Source organism: Melitaea cinxia, chromosome 28 (genome assembly GCF_905220565.1).
Source record: "Melitaea cinxia chromosome 28, ilMelCinx1.1, whole genome shotgun sequence".
Lineage (NCBI taxonomy): Eukaryota > Metazoa > Arthropoda > Insecta > Lepidoptera > Nymphalidae > Melitaea > Melitaea cinxia.
The window spans coordinates 5,275,756-5,291,195 of NC_059421.1; the positions used below are offsets into that span (position 1 = coordinate 5,275,756).

A 15,440-nucleotide genomic window follows, 5' to 3' on the forward strand; every position below is an offset into this window, starting at 1 on the left:
ATGCGCTCAATTTGCAATTAAATTATTTGTTGTATTTCCTCTGTAACCATTATTATAATATAATTGACTACCTCGTTGACGCAGTTTATAGTGGCCCTGCTTTCTGCTCCGCGGGTTGCGAGTTCGATTCCCGCCTGAGTCTGGGTGTGATATTTGTATTTATATAATTATATTTGTATATTGATATTTCTATGTATATTTGTCAAAAAAAAAGTATTTAGCTATAGCACAAGCATTAAGTTGCTTACCCTAAGAACAGACGACTGTGTGTGCATTTTATAAGATATTTATTTATTATTTATATTTATTATAAAGAAGTATACTTGTATGAAATAATATTGCCTTTGAATATCAGCAAAATCTAAAGATTATGTACTAGTGACTATTGATACTATTCTTAATTTAGATATAGGGGACTTCTTCACATTTCTAATATAGTTTACACTAGTGAAATTATGTGCGTCAATTCTCTTGCATTTTTAGTGTTTTCATAGTATCCATGACTGATAAGCGGACTTATTAATATTTCGTTTTATCTATGTGTTTATATAGATTTATAAAAAACACACATAGACTTGTATACAGTCGCCACTTGCCTAAAACACAGGCATTACGTTGTCTACCAAAAAAGAATAGGCTATAACGTGTGTTTAAAATATCCATTTTATATTTATCCCATAGTATACATATACCATATAGCATTTTCTTTTCCTTCAAACTATGTCCATATTAAATTTGTCAATAATGTAATTTTTTTTAAATGTAATTGACAAGTAGAAAGCCGAACATCGGTGTCTGTTTCAAATATATATTAGTATGCGTATGTAAGGAATTATCACACTGCGTTACTTTTCCATTTTTTTTTGACCGCGTGACCTACTAGCGTGTGTGTACAGGTAATGAGCACTTAATAAAATGGCTTTCTAGACTTCTCTAGTGTTACAGCAATATGCTGAAACTTTACGTAGGTCTCTCTCTTCAGCCTGTCGCAGTCCACTGCTGGACATAGGCCTCCCCAATGTTGCGCCAAACATTCCGGTTTTAAGCAAACTTCATCCAGTCTCCACCGGCAATCTTACAATACTGGCGGTTCAGTAGGCTTGAGGAGTTATTACATTGTTTGACTTCGATAACTTCTGGATTCGATTTCTATATTTAAGATTATAATGAAAAATAATTGTGTTTGCTTGCAAACGAACACAAAAAAACTGACTTCAATTACATCGATCAGCAAACCAACGTACGTAGATCAAAAACTAGTCAAGTAAATACGCGTCTTTAGAGATAACTCAAAAGGTAAAGTGCAAGTGTTTGCTAGTGAGGCGATTCCAGCATCAGGACGTCGCAGACATAAATGAATGTCCTACCTATTAAATAGCCAAAATACAACTTTATAGAAACGATAACATAACAAATAACAAAACGTTATATAAATTAACAATAGAAAAAGGCTATTCCGGTTGCATTTGGTTTTTCGATGGCCATTGTTCCAGAAAGGCTTGGATAGTGCTTTCTATAGCGTTCTATTTTGCATAATGTTAGGGCTGAGGAGATTGTTTCGCCTTTGTTGCCACGTGGATTATTCCACGACATGAATTTATACGGGCAACGGGTTTTTGGAGGCTTTGAAGTATTTTCTAGGTAACAATTGACGTTATTCCTTGTTGATTTTCAAACTTAAGGTTTTTTTAGGCGTTCCTATAGCTGTGTATAAAAAAATTATACTTTGTTCTGTCAGAAGTTAATAGTAGTTAATAGTAAAGTTTTTTTAGTATTAAAACCCCCGTGGGCCTTAAGGAACATACAAAAATAAATTAGCCGAATTGGTCGAGCCATTCTCGAGTTACGCGCTTAGCAACATTCATTTTTAATAATATAGACTATTTTCTTTTTAACCGACTTCCAAAAAAGGAGGAGGTTCTCAATTCGACTGTATTTTTTTTTTTTTTAAGTATGTTACATCAGAACTTTTGCCCGTGTGGACCGATTTCGACAATTTTTTTTTAATCGAAAGGTGGTGTGTGACAATTGGTCCCATTTAAATTTATTTGAGATCTAACAACTACTTTTCGAGTTATATCTAATAATGCGTTTTTACTTGACGCTTTTTTCGTCGACCTAAGTTGTATTATACCGCATAACTTTCTACTGGATATACGGATTTTGATAATTCTTTCTTTGTTAGGAAGGAGATATCTCTAGTTTAGTACCATGATAAGGAAATCAGAATCTGATGATGGGATCCCAGAGAAATCAAGGGAAACTCTTGAAAATCCGCAATAACTTTTTACTGAGTGTACGGATTTTAATAATTATTTTTTTGTTGGAAAGAAGATATTCCTAGTTTAGTAACATGATAAGGAAACCAGGATCTGATGATGGGATTTCAGAGAAATCGAGGAAAACTCTTGAAAATCCACAATAACTTTTTACTGGGTGTACCGATTTTAATAATTTTTAATTTAATCGAAAGCTGGTGTTTGTCATGTGGTCACATATAAATTTTATTGAGATCTGATAACTACTTTTTGAGTAATCTTTGATAACGCGTAGTTACTTGACTATTTTTTCTTCGATCTACGTTGTATTACTCGTCGATGTAATTGAAGTCGGTTTTTTTTCGTTTGCGAGCAAACACAATTATACAGAAACAACACCAACCAGAAATATTAATTATCTAATCTGGGGTTGTTGTGTGAATATACTTTTAATTTAAACCAATCGCTGTTAATGTTTTTTTTAATGCTTAATGATGTTTAATTTACTTTAAATTCTAGGCATCTAACTCTTTGCATAGGCCTCTTTCCCCATATAGGAGAAGTATTGGAGCTTAATCCAACACGCTGCTCCAATGCGCGTTTTTTTTATTGTTAAGGAACACAAACAGTTAAAAATAAACACTTGCAATTAAATTTATAAACATAAACCAAAACTGTGTCCACAAATAAATTTCACAATCAGGTTGGCAGGTCCCTACTATAAGTACCAACCAGCAGCCTGGATCGACGGCGTAACGTACTGTCCAAGGCACCTTGGGTTGGCCCACAAGAACTGTACAAAAACCCAGACCACGGCAAACATCTGTGCCATGAAGTAGTGCTATTTAAGTATTATTTTAGAACATTTGAAGAAGTTTTAGTATACCGACCCACGTCATCTTAATATTTATAACTCGAACATAGTTATTTTTACCTCGTCGTCGTCTAAAATTCGAGATTTCTGCCCTATTTTAAGATATAAGTTATTTTTTGCTTCAAAATGTGAAACAACCTTAATTGACGTACCGGAGAAGATGTAAGTGGGAGTAATATGTTCCTATTTAAAGGTAAAAAGATATATATGGAGGTCATATAGTCATGTAGGTTTTATATTGTACAATATATTTTTTAATGTTTTTTTTTTCTAATCACCGTTTAGAATGTGAAATTATATAATTCGTTAACTGTGCCAGGGATTTTTGTTTATTCTTCTTTAAGTTTAATAGTTTGGAGATTTTTGGCTGAAACTAAAAATAAATAATATGTACTTATTTAATCAAAACAAAAATTTATTTAAAATGAAATTAAAAATTAAATGAATTGAAAACATTTACGAGTATTTACCATGAGGTGACACTAACAAACGTCAAAATGAAAACTAAATTTTTGAAACAACTAAAAATAAATCACGGCGATATAATCGTGTTATATTCGTATAAATTGATACATAGTAACAATAGGTACAGTACAAACTTAGATGAAGTACCCACTACCGACCAAAACCCCTTCGGGGGCCTTCAGCCGCTTTAATTGGAGGGTCCCGGATTTGCAGGCAACAGGATCCCTCCAGCGACAGGCTGGCCTCGGCGAAAAGACCCGACTTCTCCTCCATGGGGACTGTCCGGCTTACCTCTGAACAATCCCGACGACGCCATGTCTAGCAGGACCGGGTTCCCATCCCGGCCCGACATGGGCACAGGGGCGTTACTGGACTACTGGGGCGAAACGCATTAAGTAGCGCCTCCTACGCACCCCCGTTCATCGCCTGCGGACGGAGGCCTCGTCGGCGCCCCCCTCTCTCATCTGCTCGTCGTTCTCCTTCTGGGACATTACTGTCTCGCAGAAGGAGACCATCGCCTTCCAGGACTCGTCGTCGCCAATAGATGAAGTACCCAGTGCTATCCAGAAATATTAAGTCATAAATTAATAATGAAAATATAATTTAAGTTATTTTATTTATGGATGTCTACTAAATATTAAACAAAGTTATTAATATTAAGAACTTCATATAAATTAATTGAATTGAAGCATTATAAAGTATGTAATTTTATAGCTAAGATTTTCGTTGGTTTCCTTATAAAATTTTCTTCCAAATATGAAAAATATTATTTCGTAAAAGCCATTTGATCTTTTATGTTCACAGACTTATTTTTATTGAATAATTAAAAATAAATGTACGATCGGAAGTATATAGTTATTCTCATATGCTATACATATGGCTATACTATATAAAGGCTTTCCTCGTATTACACATAAATACGAATTTGAATAATATGACAAAATTCGTTTTTTCACTGATCGAAAACGTATTAGCTTTCCGATAAGAGTACAATTTCTATCTTCTAAAGAACCCGTTTCACATCATTTAGATAAAGTCGCTGATAAGCTAACAGAAACTTATCTGTGAGGTAAAATACAATTTTTACTTTCAACATGATGTAAAGTTTAGAAAAGTAAAGATTATAAAATAGACAATTTATACCGGAAATTTGTATCTGTTGGATACAAAATTAATATCAGATAACTATCTGAAACTTTATCAATAATCATTAAAATAGGTTCTAAGTGTACAAGATACAACACACAATACCAGGAACACCTTTTGATTGGTTGATTGATCGACTCAGGCTGTAAGGTCCCACTGAATAGAGGCCTCTATCTCCATATAGAGCTCAATACATTAATACTTTGTGCATTGGCGGGTAATTTCGCTGCAACAAATAACAATTGCTATTAGGTGTTAACGATAACAAGCGTAATACACTGACCACACCCGATTATAAGGGCATACACCCAGACTAGAAACAAAAATTTGTACACATACAAATATCTTGCCCGAGTAGGAATCTGCCGGTTTTACTGCACCAGTAATGTTATTTCATTTCTAGGCTAGCTTATCAGACATCTCAGTTCCCATCACAAAAACTATAAAACAAAGTTCAAAAGGTTACAACTAATTTGCCAAATACATAGTAAATTAGGCGGTACAATCACAAAGCTATATCCTTAAAAACTTTAAGCATAAAGCTATCTCTTTTGACCTAAAACACTCGACAGATGTTTTAACATTTCATTTCAACGAAATTCCTAAAGATGTGTTGTCAAAAATATCACGTACTATCTTTACGAGAGCCGCGTTTGAACATAAAAAGAAGTTTACACGACTCCGACAAACGAAGCGCCGTATTACGTGTTTCATCTGACAAATATATTCAATGGAATATTCACCTAATTCATTATACATTAAAGACGACAATTGTGTAAAACTTTTCGGTAATACGAAACGATCGTTTTGATGATTTTTTTTTTCTTTATCGTTTTATTTCGCGGCACCCTTGATGGCAGGAATTGTGAAAAATGTGTCTTTTTATTATTTGAAATTATTCGCTTTGTTTCCTTGTGATGCAAAATATGAGCTGAGGCTAATAGAAATAACCGTTTTGAAAGGAAGATATTCATGAGTTTTTAATTTAGTCATTAACATCGAAATCATTCTTTCCCTTATATATACAAGATACGCGATTACACTTACATTATAATCTTGTAGCAAAGCTATAATCTATCTCTAGTAATCTTAGCCTGTTTTAATGAAAATACCCTCTGATATAAATAAATAAATATTTACAACATACACACACGTTCACTTCACATCTGTTCCTAAAGTAAGCAACTTAATGCTTGTGCTATAGGTAACAGCCGACTGGTATTGCTATATTTTTTTTGATATACATACATATAAATAATACATATATAAATAAATATATATATTACACCCAAACTCGGGATGGAAATCGAACCCACAACCCCCGGAGCAGAAAACAGAGTCACTAAAACTGCGCCAACGTGCTAGTCAATGTATATTATGTTTTTTTTTTTTAAGAATTAAACTCCCAACTTTTGGAGGAATAACAATGTAAAAATAGACTTAATAACTGCTATTTAAGGACATGAACAAACTCAGCTTTATAATTTTAGCTATTTATGTATCGATACAAAATACCTACTTAACAGGTTGATATCTTAAAGTAGCTCATATCCTAAACATAGCAGGAAATATCCTCAAACTCAGGAGAAGTACGCCGACCTAACAGAAGATCACAGCTAAATAGTACTGCTCTCAAGCCATGTTGTTTTCCTCTGGTAAGTAAAGTGACCAGAGCTCGTGGAGAGAATTGGGGTAGGGTTGGCAACGCCCTTGCGATGCTTCTGGTATTGCAGGTTTCTATAAGCTACGGTAATCGCTTAATATCAGGTATGCCGCGCGTTTGTTTTCTGAACTAGGCGTATAAAAATCCAAAATAGATAAAAATCGCTCAAAGAATAATTTTTTTAACAAAAATACACGATTCTTGCTAACGATATAAAATTTAACACAATTCGGTAATTCCTTTACCCTGCTTATTATTCTAATCTAAATCTAACATGTTAATGATTTTTCAACGATACCTAGAATAAATTTCCATATTGTACAACGATAGTTATCAGGTGTTTATGGAAACAAAATAACCCTTTCCACTGACCATAAAGTTAGATGAGAATTTTTGTGACCTAGAAAAAATATTCGTATTAACACAAATATTGAGCAGGAATCAAATTAGCGACCGTTTGTTTCATCATGTATTGTCAGTTTTTTTACGCCTCATACACATTTTATTAGTTGAACCCTCTGCTTCTATGGTAAACCTTGACCATGGCGCTTGTAACAGTGTTGAAATATTGAGCATAAAATGGCTGAAAAATTATTGGATATTTGTGTTTATATAAATATTTATTTCCGGTCTCGTTGTTAGTCTTTGTTTGTCTTCCCACCGTGCCTCGGAGAGCACGTTATAACGATCGTTACTCATAGTAGGGAATATATCCGCCAACCCACATTGGAGCAGCGTGGTGGATTAAGCTCTGATCCTTCTCCTACATGGGGAAAGAGGCCTAGGCCCAGCAGTGTATTACAAGCTGAAGTGCAACTTAATGTAATCCCATGGTTGGGCAAAATTCCTCTATATACAAGGAACTCATTACTGTATGTTGCAGTATATAAATTTATAATAATAAATGTTTTCATATTGTCTTAGTAAACAAAATGAGTGAAGTTTTATTGCAGTTAAAATGTCTATTTAAATTTTACGATCAACATTTTTATTGGTATTATCTAAAGCTGAATAGGAAAAGCTTTTGTTTGTAATCAGCTTAAAACTCGGAACTGTTTAGCCGTAAAATGCTTTGTTGCTATTCTATCCAATCTTTTGTTCGAAATATTTTAACAAAAAATGTTAAAAAAATTAGTAATAAAAAATGGAATATCCATTGCTCGATGAATACCTTAGAAATAATTTACGATTAATTTTATACGAACTTTCAATAAACTCCTCGTGCGAAAACAGAAATTCCGAAGTTGTTCATCATTTGCAATAGGCTTTAATAACTCATTCTCTGTACCGTTCTAACTTACGTAAAATGAAAGAGGTAGCGACACTTTCATCAAAGAAAAGATCCGCACTGACTGATTCGAACAAGAGCTCTTAATTAACAGTATGACGAACGTCAATATAATAAAAGGTGAAAGGATAATTAAACGTCTTTATCTGCAAGATAAGCCAGAATGGTCCCTGAATGAAACAGTGACAAAAAACTCTTAATGAAGAAGGGTAAAAGTAATTTGAATTCGTTACGATGCCCGCCATCTGCTAAATGCACTTCATTAAAACGTGCTAACCGTAGCACAGCCTGGTGACGACTGACTCGAAACGAATACGAAATTCTAATTGCGGCGCTCTTTTTTCGAATTTCGAACGAGTCGCGGCGGGAATGGATTCTCTTTTTTCGTTCGAAAACTGATTAACCCTTAATTTACCCGGTAGGTCCCTGGGACTCCATTGAAAACTTTACGCGCTCATAAAATCGTTAGTTTTTGGATTTTGAAATTGTGCGTTCCAGTACCTTCACACAGTGACGCACCGAACGCGGGGGAGAGTGGACGTTGATGTACGTGACTCCGATCGGTAAGTAATCACGCTAGTGGAGTCCGTGGGACTCCACCGGGGTATTAATGTTACTGTGATGAACATTAGCGTTTGTGTTTGTCTGGGTGTTTACTATGTATTATAAGTATATATTTACAAAAAAAAAGAATATAAGTATTATATCTATTATCTAGTACCTATATACATATCTATCTTATATTTATTTATTATTGTTTTAGCCTATTTACAGTATTTTTACTGTTGTTTTTTTCAGATGATATAATGGTGTCTCACAGTACGATAAACGTATTTGACGATGGTGCTGAGTCTGTAATAAACAACTGGCTCGCACAAGTAAGTGACAGCGACACGGATGGTGATGGTGAGGATCAACAAAATATAGCGTTGAACCAGCCTAGGAGACTAGAACCTAACGAGGTGGTGTCTGAATCCGAGGATGACTGCAAGCTCTGAGACCACAACTCTAAATTATCTTGTCTCGATTTCATCAAAGCTATTACAACCGAACTCGATGAAAGCAATCTAAAAAGTAGATTGTATAATATAATACCAAACTTCCTCGGCAGTTACGCGTTATCATTTCGGAGATAACAGGCACTCCAACTCCACTTCACTTACCTGTAGAGAGCAATAATGAGTAGAAACTGCCCCGAAATGAGAGAAAGTATTGTCACCTGTGTCCACCGCGTCTAAAAAGGAAAACTGCATATATTTGCCATAGTTGTACTAAGCCTGTGTGCCTTAGCTGTGCAAAAAAATATGCAATGACTGTGTCACCAACCGTGACTAAAAGGTCTTGCACGTTTTTTGTTTTTGTTCGGGCCATGTTCTTTGTTCAATGTATGTTTAATTATTGCTTTGTGGAACAAAACACAGATGGCGTTGATTGTCTGTTAGATCGCGCTATCTTTGTGCCGTGTAAATTTATTTAGTCAAATATTGCGTTTATGTTCGGTACTGATTTTATTAGTGGAATATTGATTATCATTCATTAAAGTTTAATTCCTCACATCAAAACACTGGTAGTTTTATTGAGACGCCAGAGGGAGCTGAAAGTTCTCAGGGTGAACTAGCGTGGTCGCTAAGTACTACAGTCTTGTACATGGTTCTTCGAGACGGATGTTGAGGAATTAGTCGGTCTAGCACACGACAGTATCGTGCCTTTTTGCCATATCGGATGACCGGACAAGTGGATCGCTTGTGCAACTGGTCATCATCAGCAGCAGCGAGTTGCATGGGATTGCAAACAGGCTACAGCGGACGGCGCTTGGAGATCGCGCCTGTCAGGAGAGGAGAGGTGAAAAGGAAGGAAGTGGAACGAGGGACGAAGCCGCGTGACGCGTAAAGTATACAGTCCATTGAAGTTATCATCGGAAAAACTGTGAGTGATTTAAAATTTCAATTATTTAAAACTTTCAAGCTAAATTAAACCTTAAATTCATTAGTGCTACAACTTTGAAGATTTGCAAAGACAATCGTTAGTTTAAAATTGTTATGGTGAATTTGAACTTTATTTATAAGAGAAATTTAACTTAGTAAATTTACAGTAGAATAGAACTTAGTGTAATTAGTTTAAGTTATAAATGTGGTTGAGACGGGGAACCTATGCCCGATTTTGTTAAATATTCTAATTGTTAAAACACTTGTAAAATTTTTAGTCATTAACTTAGTGTCTTTGGACATTTGTAATTTGTTCTGTGCATTTAAACTTCATAAGGGTCTCAGTGGGATATTGTTTGTTTAGTTTATTACAGCAAATCAACTTGAAATGGAGAATTTAATTAAAGTGCAGATGAATCTTTATGATCGAATGTCGAAGGCTTTAAATAACTATAAAAAGTCTCCCAAAGATCGTATAAATAAACAATATCTCGAAACTAGAATGGAAGTTTTGGATGGGTTTTGGTCTCAAATTAATGATAATCATAGTAATATCATTAATATGTCCAAAGGGTTAACCGAACCATATTTCAATGAGGATATCATAGGAAACATTGAAAATTTATATCTTGAATACAAAACTATCTTAAAACTTGCTTTTTCATCTTTACAAGGTACCAGTAAGGATAATTCTAATGTAAATGTTCCTAGTTTTAATATAAAATTGCCGCGAATAGTTATTCCAACATTTAGCGGTCAGTATTCAGAATGGACTACTTTTAGAGATCTTTTTGTTTCACTTGTCCATTCCAATAGTCAATTAGATAATGTTCAGAAGATGCACTATCTGAAAGGATATTTGTCCGGTGAAGCCGAACAGCTTCTGAGACAAATACCCATAGCGGATTCAAATTATGAGAGATGTTGGTCTTTACTTAATTCTAGATATAATAACAAAAAATACTTGTCGCACTTTATTCTAAAACGTTTATTAAGTCAAAAAAACATTACATGTGAATCGTGTTATGGTTTAAAAAATTTAATTGATACTACAAATGATTGTTTGAGTTCACTGACTAACTTGGGCATAGACGTAAGTACCTGGGATATCATTATTATTCACATACTTACCTTGAAACTCGATCCGGAGTCCAGAAAGCAGTGGGAATTCTCTGTAACTAATAACAACACTTCTGATGAATTACCTACATTTAAACAATTTACAGAATTTCTAACCAACCGTTATCGTGCTTTAGAGTTTTTAGACTCAAAAACAACACCTGTAAATCGAAATATTAATGTCCAAAATAACAGTAATAATACTTCTAAAGTAAATACGCTTAAGACTTTTCATGCTTCTTCATTTAAAAGTCAGTGTGCATTTTGTAAGGATAATAATCATAGTATTATAAATTGTAATCTTTTTTCTCGAGAAACTGTAGAAGCTCGACGCAATTTTGTCCATAACAATAACTTATGTTTCAATTGCTTGGGAGGGAACCATTCAGCAAAATTTTGTCGAAACTTAAAAACATGTCGCATATGCAAAGGGCAACACCATTCCCTATTGCATCCAAGTAATAAAGGTACTGCTGAGACAAACCCCGTCAGTACAAAGAATAGTGATACACTGCCGCCTAGAGAGGTTACTTCATCGTGTTCGAAAGTTGAAACACCCGTACACGTAGCGGGAAATTCGACTCCATTAGCCACATTATTTTCTACAGAACAAGCTCGTAGTCAAGTATTGTTGGCTACTGCGTTAGTCAAGGCCGCGTCGAAGACTGGAGAACATGTTATTATTAGAGCGTTGTTGGATCAAGGATCACAGGCATCGTTTGTTACAGAAGCAACTGTTCAGTACCTGGGATTAAGGAAAATACCCATAACAGAACATGTATCGGTGCTAGGAGGTGATAATAAATTATCTCCAAAAACAATGGTGTTAATAAATCTCAAATCCTTGGTTGACCCATCTTATGACATCAATGTGAAGGCTTATGTTTTAAAAACAATCACTAGTCTTCTACCAAGTAGGAAGCTAGATATATTGGAATGGCTCGAAACTCTTGAGATAGAGTTGGCAGATCCGAATTATCGCACACCTAATAAAATTGATATTTTATTGGGTGCTGAGGTTTACGGCAAGGTAATTCGAGAAGGTATTAAAAGGGGTCCTCAGGGTTCACCGGTAGCGCAATGTACATCTTTTGGATGGATTGTGTCTGGTGAGATAAAGGCAGCAGATAGAGATATCAAATTAAATGAACATAAAACTTTTCACTGTCGGACGGACGAGAATGATATGCTCAAACGTTTTTGGGAATTGGAGTCGGACTTGGAACTAACAAAGCACCAAACAATGTCAGACGAGGAACTAATTTGCGAAAAACTATTTAATAGTACTACTAAAAGGAATGAAGACGGTAGATATGTAGTTCACTTACCCTTTAAAACAGATGACCCAGATTGTAAACGTAGTTCTTCTCGGGATATAGCTGAAAAAAGATGGCAGAAATTAAAATTAAGATTAAAATCAAATTTAGAATTTTGTAATAAATATGAAGCAGTAATGGAAGAGTACTTACATCATGGTCATATGGAACCAGTACCTATATCGGAAGAAAAGGTGTCAAATGCAGTTTACTTACCTCATCACGCAGTAGTGCGAGATGATAAGGATACCACGAAGCTAAGGGTTGTATTTGATGCATCTGCAAAGGGGAAAAATGAGGTTTCATTAAATGATTGCTTGTTGATAGGCCCAAGTCTTCAACCAGATCTACGGCACATTTTGATGCGTTGGAGGATACATCCTATTTGCCTAGTAGCTGACATTGAGAAGATGTACCGGATGGTCAATGTAGCAAGAGAGCACGTTGATTTTCAGCGTATAATCTGGAAGGATAATAAATCAGGTGAAGACAGAATTTTCAGACTTCTTACTGTTACATTTGGCACGGCTTCTGCACCATATCTTGCAATAAAAGCACTTCAGCAAGTTGCAATCGATGAAGGCATCAATTACCCTTTAGCAGCAAAGGTGACTTTAAATGATTTTTACGTTGACGATCTGTTGAGTGGATGCGAATCTGTAGAGCAAGGGCTTAAGTTATACAACGAGATGAATGCTATGTTGAGCAAGGGTGGTTTTAAATTACATAAATGGTCAAGCAATAGCAATACAATGTTAGAAAGCATAAAGGGGGTAAATAGTAATGAAGAAACAATAGAAGGAATACATCTTAAACTAGATAATGTATTAAAAATATTAGGAATTACCTGGGACCGCAGCAGTGACTCCTTCGTGTACTCGGTGAATCTTCCAGAGATGCAGCAACCTGTAACAAAAAGAAAAATATTAGCTGATGTGGCACGTCTATACGATCCGTTGGGTTGGATAGCGCCAACCATTGTACTAGCAAAAGCAATGATTCAAAAGCTATGGTTGGCCGGGTTGACTTGGGATGAGATAGTGCCCACAAACTTAATGGACGAATGGATCACTTACCGTGATAAGTTAAAAGGGTTATCAGAGTTTCGCTTACCTAGATGGTTGGGTACTACTTCTAATAATACCACGGTGGAATTGCATGGATTTTGTGATGCCTCCAAGATGGCCTATGCAGCAGTTATTTGCATTCGTGTAATTAATCCAAACGGTTTTATTCACAGCTCACTTATTGCAGCAAAAACAAAGGTAGCCCCAGTCAAGCAGGTGTCTATTCCAAGGCTGGAATTATGTGGTGCCGTTCTACTTACCAGATTGATTTTAGAAGTAGCTGAGGTCATGAATATTCCGAAGGCAAATCTGCATGCATGGACTGATTCAACAATCGTTCTTGCGTGGCTCAACAGCCATCCCAGTCGATGGAAAGTGTTCATCGCTAACCGCGTTTCCGAAATTTTATGTTCATTGGACTCACATCAATGGGCACATGTAATATCCAAACAGAATCCAGCAGACTGCGCCTCAAGAGGTTTACAACCTTCTGAATTAACACATAATGAATTGTGGTTAAAGGGACCTGAATTTCTTACTGAAGGTACAATACAATATGCGAAACCTAAGGATATTAGCACTGACTTAGAGGCAGTAAAGACACATTGTGCTGTAGTTAACACTCCTTTCATTGAGAGGTTTTCTTCTCTTACGAGATTAACTCGAGTTATAGCTTATTGTCGTCGTTTCATTGCTAAGACTAAACGATCCAAAGATATTGAAACCACTTACCTTTCGAGCGAAGAATTAGCCGCAGCGCTAGAGGTGTGCATTCGATTTGTTCAACAGGAATACTTTAAGGAAGAATTGTCTGCAATATATCAAAATAAGACTTTAAGTAAGAAAAGCAAACTCTTTTCTTTAAATCCGTTTCTCGATGAGAAACAATTATTACGAGTTGGGGGCAGATTGGAGCAATCCAATTTAAGCAGGGAGAGAAAACACCCAATTCTGTTGCCACGGACATCTAGTTTGTCGAAACTAATTGTTGAAAACGCACATAAATGTACATTACATGGGGGACATCAATTGGTGTTGAATTTTTTGCAATCCAAATACTGGATTTTAGGGGCAAAACAGCTAGTAAAGGCTACCACAAGAAATTGCATAACCTGTGTAAAAAATGCTGCTATCACCAAAAATCAAATGATGGGACAGCTTCCTACAGCCAGATCCACACCATGTCGTCCGTTCAAACGCAGCGGAGTGGATTACGCGGGTCCCATTCACTTAAGAACTTCTAAGGGTCGGGGACATCACTCTTATAAAGGATACATATGTTTGTTTGTCTGTATGTCCACAAGGGCCATACATTTAGTAGTTGTAAGCGACCTCACCGCTCAAGCTTTCTTACAAGCTTTTAAACGGTTTGTTGCTCGCAGAGGCCATTGCCAAGATATCTGGAGCGACAATGGAACTAGTTTCACGGGGGCAGCTGCAGAACTAAAGAAAATGTTCGCTTCTGAAGCTGCAGGAATATTTAAGGAGGTAGCGGAATCATTGGCTATAAATGGAACAAACTGGCATTTTATCCCTCCCCATTCACCTAATTTCGGCGGTTTGTGGGAAGCTGGTGTAAGGTCCGTCAAATTCCACTTAAAAAGGGTAATCGGCGATTCTACTCTAACTTTTGAAGAGATGTCGACAGTCTTGGCACAAATCGAGGCATGTTTAAATTCTAGGCCACTTTGTGGTGTTACTGACGATCCGAATGTTGAGGTTCTGACACCAGCTCATTTTCTTGTGGGCGAATCCTTGGTTACACCACCCGACTATAATTACGAGCACGATGGAGTAGCGTCTCTTCGAAGGTGGCAGTATACACAACGAATGCTTCAATCTTTTTGGCGAAAATGGTCTCAGGAATATCTAACCAAATTCCTACACAGATATAAATGGGCGACTCCATCTTCATCACCTGCCGTTGGTGATATTGTAGTAGTAAAGGAGGATGGTTTGCCTCCTTGCAGATGGTTATATGGTAGAATTATTGATACTCACCCAGGTTTGGACAACGTTGTTCGGGTAGTCACGATTAAGACGAATAAAAACACTGTATTAAAAAGGCCAACATCAAAACTATGTATTTTGCCAATTGAAAAATAAATTTAAGTATATTGTTAATTTGCTGTAATTAGTTTTATAAGTTTTTGTCTATTATTGTAACATTTAAAGTGCCCATGGTGGGCGGTTCTTTACAAGGACATCACTGTCCTCATGGTTAGCGGCTCTCTATAAGGACATCACTGTCCTTATGGTGGGCGGTATGTTCAATGTATGTTTAATTATTGCTTTGTGGAACAAAACACAGATGGCGTT

General features: G+C 36.0%; 1 protein-coding gene and 1 long non-coding RNA gene across 2 annotated transcripts; one reads left to right on the forward strand and one right to left on the reverse strand.

The window, feature by feature from the left end:
• Window positions 1-10,725: 10,725 nt before the first annotated feature.
• LOC123667637 lies at window positions 10,726-12,333 on the reverse strand. The gene is made up of 3 exons (XR_006745470.1): window positions 12,271-12,333; window positions 12,067-12,117; window positions 10,726-10,797 (listed from the first exon to the last, which is right to left on the reverse strand). It is a non-coding gene; the product is annotated as an uncharacterized LOC123667637 (long non-coding RNA).
• A 131-nt stretch (window positions 12,334-12,464) lies between these two features.
• LOC123667438 lies at window positions 12,465-15,227 on the forward strand. The gene has a single exon (XM_045601336.1). It carries the CDS (start codon window positions 12,465-12,467, stop codon window positions 15,225-15,227), a length of 2,763 nt encoding a protein of 920 aa, XP_045457292.1.
• Window positions 15,228-15,440: the final 213 nt, after the last annotated feature.